Source organism: Vanellus vanellus (assembly GCF_965231255.1).
Source record: "Vanellus vanellus genome assembly, chromosome: 6".
Lineage (NCBI taxonomy): Eukaryota > Metazoa > Chordata > Aves > Charadriiformes > Charadriidae > Vanellus > Vanellus vanellus.
In genome coordinates, this window is record NC_138911.1 from 10,059,469 (window position 1) to 10,072,767 (window position 13,299).

Genomic DNA, 13,299 nt, shown 5'->3' on the forward strand with positions numbered 1-13,299 from the left:
TTCATTATTATTCATAGGGTCATAACATTAAAGATTAATGTTTGCTCTGATGGCTTATTCATGAAAATGTTCACAAATCTTGAAAGTTTCATACTTTAACACACACAATTTGTCTAAAAATCTCTGCTAGAAAGCATGTTTTTTCTTTATTCATTCTTTATCTTTCCTTTCTCTATTAAAACCTTTCATTCCACAAATGAGGGAACATACACAGTATTTACAAAAAGTGACTAGTCACTTTCTACAGTAGATGAGAAGTTAAATTCTTCAGTAACCCTATGAACTACTATTTTCCATCGCCTATAAAAACAGGATAAACCTTTGCAAATTATTAATTAGCAACTCAGTTCACTTTGTGAATAATCCTACAAGACAAAGAAAACTCTAGTGTATCTTATTATTTATTCCAAGCAAATAATTAATCTGATTCTACTTAACATATCCCAAGAAGTAGTAGAGAAAGTGGGTATGTGGAAATATGCATTACAGCTCTTGACTACAGTCACGAGAACTGTAAGTCTACCAAAGCACAGCTACTCAGTTTTTGCGCTAGGAACGACCTAACAGGCCTGATGGTCATACAAATTTGCAGTATCAGTGTATACTCCCAGGTTTTCTTTCCCGCTCAGCGTATCACCAGCTTCCCCTTTTAGCTAACAAGCTACAAGAGTGTCTCAAATGCCAAATGGTTTTTAGGAAATTTCACATTTGCTCCAGCTACCTTTCCTGCAAATGCAGCACCCTAACCAACTCTGCGTAACAGGATGCAGTAGAGCCATTTAAGCCATCTCCATGTCATGTTACACATATCTGGCAGGGTATCTTTAAAACTAGTGTCCTTTCTTTATTATGTTATTATTTATGCTTTTTTTTCCAGATTATACTCTATAATATTTTTCGCTGGATATTACAAGGCCAAAGGTATACAGTAATTTTGTGTGTTTTATCAGTTATGCAAAGTATGTATTCAAAGAGAATATGGTAATAACCAAAAAGAACCAAGTCTGTGGCATGGGAACCTGAATAAAACTTATCACAGTTGTGTAGAATCATAGAATCATTATGGGTGGAAGAGACCTTTAAAATCACAAAGTCCAACCGTTAACCTAGCACTGCCAAGTTACCACTAAACCATGTTCCTCAGCGCTACATCTACACATCTTTTAAATACCTCCAGGGATGGCGACTCCATCACTTCTGTGGGCAGCCTGTTCCAATGCTTGACAACCCTTGCAGTGAAGAAATTTTTCCTAATATCCAATCTAAACCTCCCCTGGCGGTATACGCAGTCGTGACAAATTTTATTTTCTACTATGCTTTGTTTCTTGTGAAAGCTAAGGCTTCTGTTTCACAAGAGGAGCAACATAATTCTTTGTCAGTAGATATGACTCAAGATGTCAGAAAGAAAAATGTAAGCCCTTGAACATACGACTCCTTTCAATTGTGTCTTTAGGAATCACTGCTCATTCAGCCAGCTGTCTGATTAGCGAAGACATTTTTTGTCACTTACAAACTCTAGCAGAATCTTATATGTCAGCTTAGTTGTCAAGGAAATTTGCATTAATGCAGACTAAATATTTTATAAGAGGAAATAGATGTGCAAACAAGAAGAAATTCTTCTTAGAACAAGTTTAACTTACTGGATTACAGATGTTAAGCTATATCATAGACTGATGAGTTTTCTTCAGTAAGTTTGCTTTTCAGTGTTGTGCTCATACAATTTTGATAGCAATTAATGAACTATTTCAAAATAAAGTCACGTTACCTGAATTATAAACAAAACATTCTGCTTGTAGAAGTTTTCTTAATAAGCAAAACTAAAATCTTTCTGCTGCTCCAAAATAAAAAAGAATATTTCGCGATCTTTTGAGTCCTTTTTTCCTGTTTATGAATGTCCATGAACAATTTGCTGTAATTTTTTTTGCTTAAAGCTCTAATTTTATGATCTTACCAATAAACAACTATGTCAATTTTGTGTCAGTTTTTAATTATATTACAGCAATTGCTGCTGAAAAAATATTCTGAGCAAACAAATCTCTATTGTTCATGCACTTTTTGTTGTGAGTATTTTGTATGGCCATTTAGTAATTCTGATTTCATATTGAAATTGTGCTATGGAATTTCAATACATTTAAACCAATTGATAATTATCTTGGTGAAGTCCTACGATTATATTTCATTTATCTAGTTCATTTATGAAACTTAGTTAATTTTAAGCAATACCGGGAAAAAACATTACACAAATTTGTAACCCAAGCGAAGCAGATGAAAAGGAAGCAGACAATGATAAACTGGAATTTGTAACACTATTTAGGAATAAAAATATATGCAAGTGACTCAGAGGATTAGAAGAGTGTCTTATCCAACACAAGAGCTTTACATACCCTAAGGCCTACCTATAAGATGTAGAAAACCTAACCTGAAAAAAAAATTAGTCACTAGAAGCTGGTAACAGCCTCAAATACAGGTAAAGCCCACTTATAAATACATTTTTAGATCATGGAAAGTGCTACTGCTGTATGAAACCCTGACACTGGTCTCACTTAGGCCTGTTTTGTTGGTCCATGTTCATAAATTTCAAGGTCAGACAGATAAGACTTGGAGTACGTATGTGTAATAAAATTAATATAATCTGAAATTCAGTGTCTTGGTTTTCAGCTGCCTTACTTTAAAGAATTTCCCATAAAGTTTCTAAAAACAGTATTAAGGATAACTAACTCTGTTCAGGAATATTTCAGAGAATAATATGTTAGCTAAGAATGATTCCTTTGTCTCAGGAGTCTTCGCAAAGAGACATCTTTCATTCTGAACAAGTGCCAGCTATGTTAATTAAGAAAAAACTTGTGAAGCACAAATGAAACTACACTGCAATATTAGGTTAATACTGCTGCAGTAAGTACTTCAGCTACTTCATCCAGACTTCTCCTCTGGAAAAGTTAGGGTCTTAGACTTCCAGGTTTACAAAAAAAGTTGCCCTTAGAGTACAATTACTGAGCTGAATTATGGCTAAACCTCCATAGATGTATTTCCATGGAAGAATGACAATTTAGATTTTCACAGCTTGGATTTAAGCAATAGGCACTGATGTCTCCATTGTTTTTCAAGAAGTTAGATCTCTAACCACTTCATATTCCTTAAAATCTCCCCCTATGCAACAGGAACTTAATGATGGGAAGAACAGGGTTTTTTTTTCTGGGGAAATAACAGCTTGAAATTACCATTGAATTTGAACTGAATCATATTCACAAAGATTGACTGATCTGTCCCAATATATCCTAAAGTTTAGTAACATGTTTATTCAGCACAAATTATTTTTATCATTTTCTATTTGACTGCAGTGTTGAATTGAATGCCTTTTAAAATTTATTGTTTTTTAAATCAGAAAAGATTGCTTGTATTGGACTAAGAATATCTGTATTGCAAAATTTTAAATTGCTAAGATTTATTTCACTTCTTGCTAGCTAAACTTCACCTAATAGATCAATGTGTTATGATAATGCTGGAATGTCTGAATACTCATTTTAATAAAAAGAGAAGACTAACTAAGCATAAAGAAGAAAGCTTGTTTTATTTCAACAAGAACTTTTTGAAAGAACTCTCCCAGTCAGGATTTCTGGTAAAACTTTCAGCTTCAAATTAAACCATATTACAGCCAGTTTGTTGGGAAAGGGGTACATTTGATAGAACACTGATCACATCCAGGCAACCAACAACTTGATTACCTAAATAATTATGTTATTGATCAGCAGTTCCTTTTATTAAATGTCCTGTCTATGCCCGGTTGATCATAAATTCTGGGTTTGTTTTTTTTTCTTCATATGTTTGTTCTTACTTGCATCTTTTGGAGTCAGATGAATCCAGATAGTTTAGCTTGTGCTTTTTGACTCTCTAACTCCAATTGCCTGTCTGGATTACATGCACTGATCTGTGTTAGCTATTGATCTCTCCCATCATTGGCTAATTTAGATATTTGATTTTGTATCATATTTAGCAATCCAAATGTTAACTTAAACACAAGAAGGAAAAAAAAATATTTCATTCCTAGTTTCATATATGAACAGACAAACCCACTATTATTTCTGTATTTTACATGTCTAATTTTTTGGTAAGTTTTTTCAACATCAGAGTTCTAGAGGGTAAGGCACAACCATTTACGCCAGAAAAAAACAAGTCACAGGCCTGCAATTTTGTACTGTCAGAATTTGAATGGAATCATACATTTACCTTTGGTCTTACAACCTCCAATACTGAACAAGAAACATGCAAATATGTATAAATTCAACACTAACTCAAATTCTTTTGGAACAATCTATGATTTCATTCAAAGTCAATATCAAAGCTTATATTCAGTAGATCTATATTAAAAACTTGTGCAATATAAATAGTGGTACAATTTTGTTTGTTTTTTTTACTAGTTAATCTACAAAGTGCACTTAGGGGTTTATTGATATTTTTGTACTGTCGTCTAAAGAATGTTACCCACTTAGTATCTTAACCCTAAAGAAATAAAATTGTGTTCTTAGCCTATTGGAGGCTGGTCAGACATTGGAATAGGTTGCTCATACCTGGAGAAATTTTGTCTGGGCAAAGTCCTGGGCAGCCTACTCTAGGTGACCTTGCTTGGGCAGAGTGTTGAACTAGCTGATCTGGAGGCTCCCTTTCCCAATGATTCTGTCGTTCTGCTTAATAGGGTAATCTGGAGACAAGAGAGTTTATATTCCCATCACACAGTCTCTTGACATAATGAGTGGGATTTTTCTTTTTTGTATAACAGATCTAATTTAAAATGTAAGCCAAATATTTTAAAAAGATCCAGCAATGACTCCATAACCAAACTGAGTCTTTTCAATAAAGCTTTCGTAGGACGGATTGTAATAAAATCTGTCACAAAGAGACTGGCCATGCTCATCTTTCCAGTCTGTGACAATAACTGATGATGTGACGGGTTCAAACATGAAAACCTGATCAAAAAATTGATTACTACATCAGAATATCTGTAAGACATGCCATGAGCAAAATATCCAGAGAGCCTATGTCTCCGTGGCCTTACTCCAAACTCCAGCTGAATACCTGACTTGTTATAACTGCATGTAAATAACAGCAGCATCTTCTAAACCCTCTAACAATGAAGTTACAGTCTTAATAGACAAAAATATAGATGAAGAATTAGATGAGAACGTCTAATGTGGAGCCACTCTGAAGACTTTTATTCCTATTTTCTGTCTACCAAAATGCCTCCTGTACTGGTGTGTGAAAGCGTGTTGCAGAGGATGTGCTTATAAAAATTAACTGTATGTATATGCACTTATGTTGATTGGTTGCTGTAACCCGTTTTAAAAGTACGTTTTTAACAAAAAATTTGGACTTACTTTCTATGGAACATGTTACCCATTATCAACACGCTATAGTACTGTGTAGGTATTCTGACATGCTGGAAATTGGGAGCTCAGGCCACACTCCAGCCTTGATCAAGAAGCTATAGTTATGAAATTTTGACTTAGATTCATATCAACACCTCAAAACACTTGGCTAGCGTCATGGTTGCACCAGGAAAGAGATCAACGCAAGTACCTATGGCACAGGAGCCTTCCTTGTGTTCATGAGGTTCTCCATTGCAAAGCATCAAGAGCTCATTATCAATGCAGAGTAGGTACAGAGAGTAGGTATATTAGTTAGCCACTAATGAAATTGACTAAATACTAAAAGTGAACACAGATCATCAAAAATATGGCAAAATGTGCGCACTAAGTTTATATGTTGCAATACTACTGAAAAAAACTACTCCTCTTGAAATACTCAGCACCATTCCTCACTGCTCCCAACATCTGTGTCTTCCTGTACACTGCTGAGCCTTGCCTGCAGTGCTTGCCTGCACTTTGGTTCACAGTTGCAGTTTAGACTTATGTCAGATACTGCTCTGGAAAACACATTGCACTAATATTCTGGTGAAAGCAGAGTGAACGAAGAAGCTGCTGAATTTTTGAGGAACACTTTCTGTGCTGCAGATCTCTGATTTTTGTTAGGACAGAGAAGTAAAGACCCTGCTCTCAGTACAAAGCAGAGGAAATCACTGGCATCAGATGAGTACTGCTAGCACATGGGAATACAGATAAACAGGCTCAGAAAAACTGAGACATCTGGAAAGATGGAGTGAAAATTATATAGAAGATAGAGTATGTAACAGTACAAATGTCTAATGTAAAAGCAGCTCCAGGATGCAGCCAAAAATCTCTTCACTTGGGACTGCATTCACCCCAGCTAGTCACACTGGATCTGCCCAGTTGCTGAAAATTGCCAGCCAGGTGTGCAACATCTGAAAGTTTCTGTCCAATGAAAGGTATGAGTTGTGAACACTGCCCTTTAGCCAGTCCACTGTCATAGAAGTAAGACAGATACACAATTGTCCCATTTCCACCCACAGAAACAAAAATTTCACAGAAAATTGGTTCCCAAGGAGTCAGAAAGAAGTAAAACCAAGATGATGAAAAATAATCCCTTCTTATTCTGCGACTTGGCAGGGTACCTGAACTGTTTATTACCCAGCTTCTCTGAAAGTAAGCTGTGAGATAAAGGTTCTTAGTGTTATGTTATTAAATGCAGAGTTATATTATTAAAGCCCTTCAAACTCTCCAAATGAGAAGTCATTCGTTGCTCTCGTATTTTTTCTCATGATGTCAGTTCTCCAGATGACTGTGTCCTCTGCTAAAGTCATCCTCAAGGTAGGGGACTGTTGGTCTCCTTTCAAATTGTTCCTCACCTTCATACATCCTTTGCATTGGGCAGTCTCCAGTTCTCACCTTGTAATCTTCTGGCTGGTTCTGACAACTCCCAATTTCTCATTTCTTTCAATGCTGGATCATTTACTTGAGTAAGTTCCTTGAAAAAGTGACCTTTTTGCAGACCTCTGATGTATTTCTTCCTTCTCCTCCAGGGAATCCACGACAAATTGCGTTATTCTGAAGGTTTTCTTTCACTATTGCATCCCAGTTCCTCTGCTTTTTAATCAAATGGAGAGGTTGTGCTCTGTCTCCACGGCCAGACTTGTTTACCAGCAAATATTCCAGAGATATCAAGAAGCACCATTCTACTTTCTCCAAAATTGCCTTTTATGTATGGGAGGAATTTCTTTAATTAATTTCAGCTCTGAAACTCTTTGCTATAATTCCATACAGCTGCCGTGCTGTCCCCACTGTTAATGAGCTTTGTCTTCATACGACTGGGAGAAGGACAGAAAGGGCCATGCTGGCTAAAATTGTTTATAATTGGTTTCCAGCATGCAAAATAAACCGGACAGCTCCTGCGTGAAACTGATTGTAGTGTCACTCCCCCCTCTGCAGAAATTTAATCTGTCTGGCTAGTGAGAATGAGACTCACAGCAGGGGCAGAAGGTATTGACTTGTCCACTTTTTTGAAAAATATTATTCTTTTTTTTTTTTTCCAAATTGACTGAGGCTGTTTCATCTGAATTGTCATTCTTAAATAATTGTCCTAGTAGGAGCAGTACATTTCAACCTCATACTATCCTTCCAAAATTTAGGCTAGCTGTTAGCTAGAGAGATGCAGCCTGACATTCTGAACCTACACACAGTGTGAAAAATTGCTTTGATCAGGTTGTGTTTATAATTTGAGGCAGTAAAATAGAATTCTTACTAATTTTGTTTAAGGCATGATGTATTGTGTATTCCACAGAGAAACTCATTTCAAAAACACCGTAACTGTAAAACCAGCTGTTCCACTGAGTCATTTTCCCAACATGCAACTTAAACCAAAGTAAAACAGAGAAGAAGCCTCTCCCAGTTGTAACTTATTTGTGTTGATGTGATTATGAAGTAGGATCATGCTAGGAATGTGGGGAAAAACAACAGAAAACTCATCTCCACGTTCCTTTTATATCAGAAGTTTGGAAACAGAAAAAAGAGCCTTTGGAGTTAAAAAACAGAAAACCCTCAGTTTTGAAGATATTGGTACCTAAACTAAATGATGAACAGCAAGACATGTATTGATAGTCAAAAATAATTTGCAAAGATAAGAATGAGTCTAAGATTAGAAGGAAGGGAATTAAAGTAATGAAAAATTCATGTCATGTATGTGCATGTGTGCATATGTTCATGATTGTGTAAGTATAATACAGTCTCTGGAAGAGAAGATAGTAAGATCTGTTAAAGGAGGTGGAGGAAACTGCACTACATAAAAGGAAAATAAAGAAAAAACAAAATGTACTGCAGGCACTACTATTTCAGCAGTAGAAAGCTGAGTGAACAAGTGAACAGCCCTTTTCATATTTAGAACGACCCTTCATCCCAGCCAGCTTTTGGAGGGAAAATAAGTTCTATCAAGAAGAACCTTATACTGAAGTCCAAACAAGGTTAATTTTTTTTTTCTTGGGAGGAGGGGGGAAGAATAGAACATTTAATATGTTTCTATTATATGACTGTTGCAGGGACCAGAATTTAATTTTTGTAGATCTGCAGTCTGGAGATGTTCACTTCCCATATTGTATGCCTTGGAGATGCGGAACTCCAAAGAGCACCAAGATGTGACATGCATGTGTTCTTCTTGTTTGCAGATATCTCAATAAGCTTGCTATCCTTAGTTGTCACAGCCTGTGGTCTTGCTCTGTTTGGTGTCTCTCTGTTCGTGTCCTGGAAGCTTTGTTGGATCCCTTGGCGAGAGCGTGGTCTGCCGTTTGGGAACAAAGACAACAAACAAGAATCACTGAACTACACAGATACAGAGACCAATGACCATGACTACAGTGAGGATTATCTGGGTCAGCCTACAGCCTATCCGGAGTCCTCCATGAAGATCAGCCACACCTCCCCTGATATTCCATTAGATGCTCAGGTGGGAACAAAGGAGAACTGCGTACACAATGTGCGAATGCATCGTCAGATCACTGAACCAACCTCTTCTGCTCGGTCAGTAACTCCAATTTCTTTCTGATATTAATGAATAGAGATACAGTCAAAAGAGCACAGCTTGATTATCCAGTTCACTGATCTATTAAAAATGCATAATTTACTTGCCACATTCTTTTTTAAAAAAAATACATAAAAGTTATTCTTTGAGGTGCACTAACGTCTTAGGTTAAAAGGACAGGATCATAATGCTATTCCACTCTTCTATCAACTACTGTCTCGTTTGTGTCTCTCCCTCAGAAGCTGGACAAGATGGAGCACTGTGTGTCCCTTAAAGCACCAGAACAGCCTAGATTTAGCTTGTAAAGCACATGCATTCGCATTTAGCACTGATGCTGAATGCTCAGTAATATCTCCTCAAAGATTTTTAAAACAGCCAAAGAAGAAATGTAGGACAAGCTAATGAAACACTTTCAAGAGTTAGAAATGGGATTAAAAATCATAGATTTCAGCCACAATCATGACTGGGGGGTGGGGAGGAGAAGTGACTGAACAAGAGTCAGTGAGGTCTCCACGGGAACTGGAGAACCAGTAGAGGAGGGAAGAAGAAAGAGGGAGGGTGAGAATGTGTGCAAGGGCAAGTGATAAAAGGATTATGTTTCACGCAGTAAGAAAAAGGATCAGCATGTGAACAGCCAGTAAATTTCTGAGTCAAAGCAGATGCACTTCAGCTGAAGAAAGTACAGCACTAGTCCAATTGCTCTTTGCTAGCCTCCTTTCTGCCCATCTGGGAGAGCGACTTTAGCCAAGACTCTTACATGTAGGCACACCTGAACACGAGTAAGATGACAGCAGCTAGCAGCCAGTTCGGTAATTGCCAGTTGTCCAATACATGTCTCAGAAAGAATTCGAGAAGTCCCCAGAACAGCATTAACGCTATGCAGCAAAAGCTTCAAGTGCCCTTCCTTCTTAGATTAGCATAATAATGGCCTAGGCTGATTTTGTTGTAGGAATCTATGGGGAGGTCAAAGCCATAATTATGGATACCCAAGCTTGCGCCCTACCACACACAAGGTTGAATTCCAACTCAGGATTACTAGTCCAGAAGTACAGTAGAAGGCTGATGCTGCTCTGGTTTCAGACTGCTGGGAAATCTGCACGTTGTGAGATTCATTAACAACAGACGATTCATATCTGACATCTAACACCAAGAGCTCTTATGTGTGTCTTCAGTATTGGGAAAGTATTGAGTCAGATACAGGCTTTCTCTGCTACAACAGGGCAGCAATTCTGATACTTAATCAAATGACAAATCCATAGTATCACCACAGCATAGTCATCTCACAAGAAGCAGTAGCAAGCCCAGTCTGTAAAAGAACTTGCCTCAGCATCCTGAGTGCATGGACAATATCTTCACTCCTGTGAATCTCTGCAGATCTTTCTTCTGGCAGCTGTTCCCCAGTCTGGCTTTCTCCAGCAGGTGTTATACTGGCTCTCTGTCCACAAGGGCATGACTTGTCCAGGTCCCACCCCTGCCCTATAGCATTCGCTGATACATGCTTTGCTTTGCTCTTTACCTCTCTCTTTCATTGTCCTATACTTTTGTCCAGGTCTTCTCCAAAAGGCTCTTTCACTGAACAGGAGAGGCCTGTATTCCTTGTACTGCATCCTTGTTTGTTCACCTCTGTCTCTGCTGCTTTTTGGGTTAACTGAGTCGCCAGCTGTGGCTTTCCCATGTGGCCACAGAGACCAGGCACCTGCCCCTGCTACGATCCTCGCTAAGCTGTCTCTCCAGTGCCCTCCTTTTTATTTCTCCCCAGGATATTCTGCACCTCCCACTTCTATGAGGAGCTTAAGGGTTGAGCAATATCAGTCTTTTTTTGTGACATGGTAATATTTTATCAAGAAAATGACTAATGTATAGCTATAAAATTATGTATTTATTATGCAACAAGAGAAAAAAAATAGGATAATATATAACAGGCTGTTCCTGTTTTAAGCTTTTGTAAACACGTATTTACAAGGAATGAATGAACAATGATAGCAGAGGAACTATTCCTGATCACACTCAACTTAAATAGCTTTGGACTAATCCTGTGCTAGCATTTTCCCCGTGCTCTTTCTATGTTCAACCACAGCTCGTGGTACTCCAATACACTGAATGATCGCTGCATATGAATAGGACAAAAAAGTGGAATCCAACTCATATAAGATTAGGATTTTACCTAATCCAACTTTCACATCCCACTACCCCAACAGGGTTTGCAAATTTGATTTCTCTTATCATCTCATGAAGTGGAAATTTCAATCACAATAACTGAGTGATTCCAGGTAATAAATTTCACTGGAGCGAAGCTAAAAGCAATGTTCTCTCCTGAGAGTAATAAAAGTAAAGGAGATTTTCAGCCGAAGTACCACAGACCTTATTACATCAAGGTATGAGAGGAAAAAAACCCCAATTGTTGGGGTGGTCAACAAACCATTTCAGACCAGAACAGCTCACTTGTAAATGAAGTAGTCATAGAGATCAACAAGTAATTAAAATGCAGAGATGTCAGAAAGCATCGTGCTTTGTCCAGCTTTATCTTAGAACCAGAAATCAGCAAGCTCATCTCGCATAATAGGCCAGATCCTGCTGCCGTTTACATAATGTAATTCATTTCATAGACATTAATCCAAAGGAAGCGGTTGAAAATTGTAACTGATAAGAACAGCTACAGTTCTTATCATATCGCATTATATTTGCCAATAAGGCAGATCCTTTGGATTTGCAGGGGCCATGAATTTGCATTTGTTACTTTCTTCAGCCAGGTTTGGAGATTGCATACCACTAGCTTGAGACACTGAAACAGAAAATTATGTAATATTAGCAGTCTAATGCTGAAGTTGACCTCTCACAATTGTTGGGTATCATGCTTTATCACTTTATGCGAGTAAAAATCTGACCCTGGCATACATAACAAAAACGTGTCAACCGAGAATGGGATCTTCGGTGTGTAAGCACAGATTCTTATCATTTTCAATACATTCTATTTTAATTCTTTAATTTTCACTTAAGGCATAATTCAATCCGAAGACAGCTCAACCTCTCCAACCCCGACTTCAACATCCAGCAGGTTCAGAAACAGGAGCAACTGACGGGGATTGGCCGCATTAAGCCAGAGCTATATAAACAAAGATCGGTGGACACAGACGATGGCCGGAGGAGTAATAGCAAGGCATGTGGAAAACTGAACTTTATTCTGAAATATGATTGTGATTTAGAGCAGCTGATAGTGAAGATACACAAGGCCATCAACCTGCCAGCAAAGGACTTCTCTGGAACTTCAGATCCATATGTGAAGATATACCTGCTTCCTGACAGGAAAACAAAACACCAGACTAAAGTGCACAGAAAGACCCTAAATCCAGTATTTGATGAAGTTTTTTTATTTACTGTCCCGTACAATGATCTGAACGCAAGGAAACTCCATTTCTCTGTGTATGACTTTGACAGATTCTCCAGGCATGACTTGATTGGCCAAGTGGTAGTGGATAATTTTTTAGATTTGGCAGATTTTCCCAGGGAATGTAATATTTGGAAGGATATTGAATATGTCACCAATGTAAGTATTACAATTTTTCTTTCTGAGATTTTTTTGTTTCTGATTTTATTTCCCTAATCTGATTATAAAAGCAATTGGTAAATTTATGAAGAAAAATACTTTATTCTCTCTCTTTCTCAAGACTGGACCTTAATCCAAGGAAATAGACAGTAGCTTTTCAGTCCTCATTTCTTGTTCTTTGGATATATTAAAGAATGTCTTATGTAGGATATAGTGGGTTTAGTCATTGCCCTGCTGATAGGGTAGAATGTTACTTAATTTAAAAGTTACTTAAGGAAGTACTACGTATCTTATTTTGCCTGTCTTTCTGTGTTTTGCATGATTTGCCACATAAATTACAGCATACTAACCATCCAGAACTGCAGAGTCAAAATTTCTTATGTAGTGATCTTCAGTCCTTCAAAAGATTATATTCTCATAAAGTGAGATAACACAACATCTATAATCCAGGCAGAGTTCAGACAATGCTCTTCCATGAAAGCAATGAAACACACTGGGTTGGTTTAACTCTTTGTTTGGTATGACTTTGTTATTTAGGGAAATGGGAAACTTATAAAATAAGTCTATACTTCTGTTATCCCAAAGTCTCTGGTATCAAATTCTATGCAGGAATCCAATTAGTGATTAGGTAAAAAACCACAAAAATTACTTTTGGAAAAGAAAGAGCTTTCTTCTCAAAGCATAACCCAACCTCCTTGTAATGCTATTAGAAATTAATCACGCGCATCCTATGGAGAACAGACCTTCAATGAGAATGATACATTACAGAAATCCACAAAGGTGAAGGTACTAGTGCCAAGAGTCAGTAAATATTTCATTTGCTATGTGAAACCATG

At 37.4% G+C, this 13,299-nt stretch overlaps 1 protein-coding gene across 1 annotated transcript in view; it reads left to right on the forward strand.

The window, feature by feature from the left end:
• The window catches only part of SYT9 (synaptotagmin 9), a gene marked incomplete at its 3' end in the record, with an annotated part of 65,596 nt that overhangs the window by 24,989 nt on the left and 27,308 nt on the right, over nucleotides 1-13,299 (forward strand). The window contains exons 2-3 of the mRNA XM_082485810.1: nucleotides 8,567-8,918; nucleotides 11,917-12,463. Coding sequence (XP_082341936.1) covers nucleotides 8,567-8,918; nucleotides 11,917-12,463 — 899 coding nt within the window. The remainder of the gene's footprint in view (nucleotides 1-8,566; nucleotides 8,919-11,916; nucleotides 12,464-13,299) is intronic.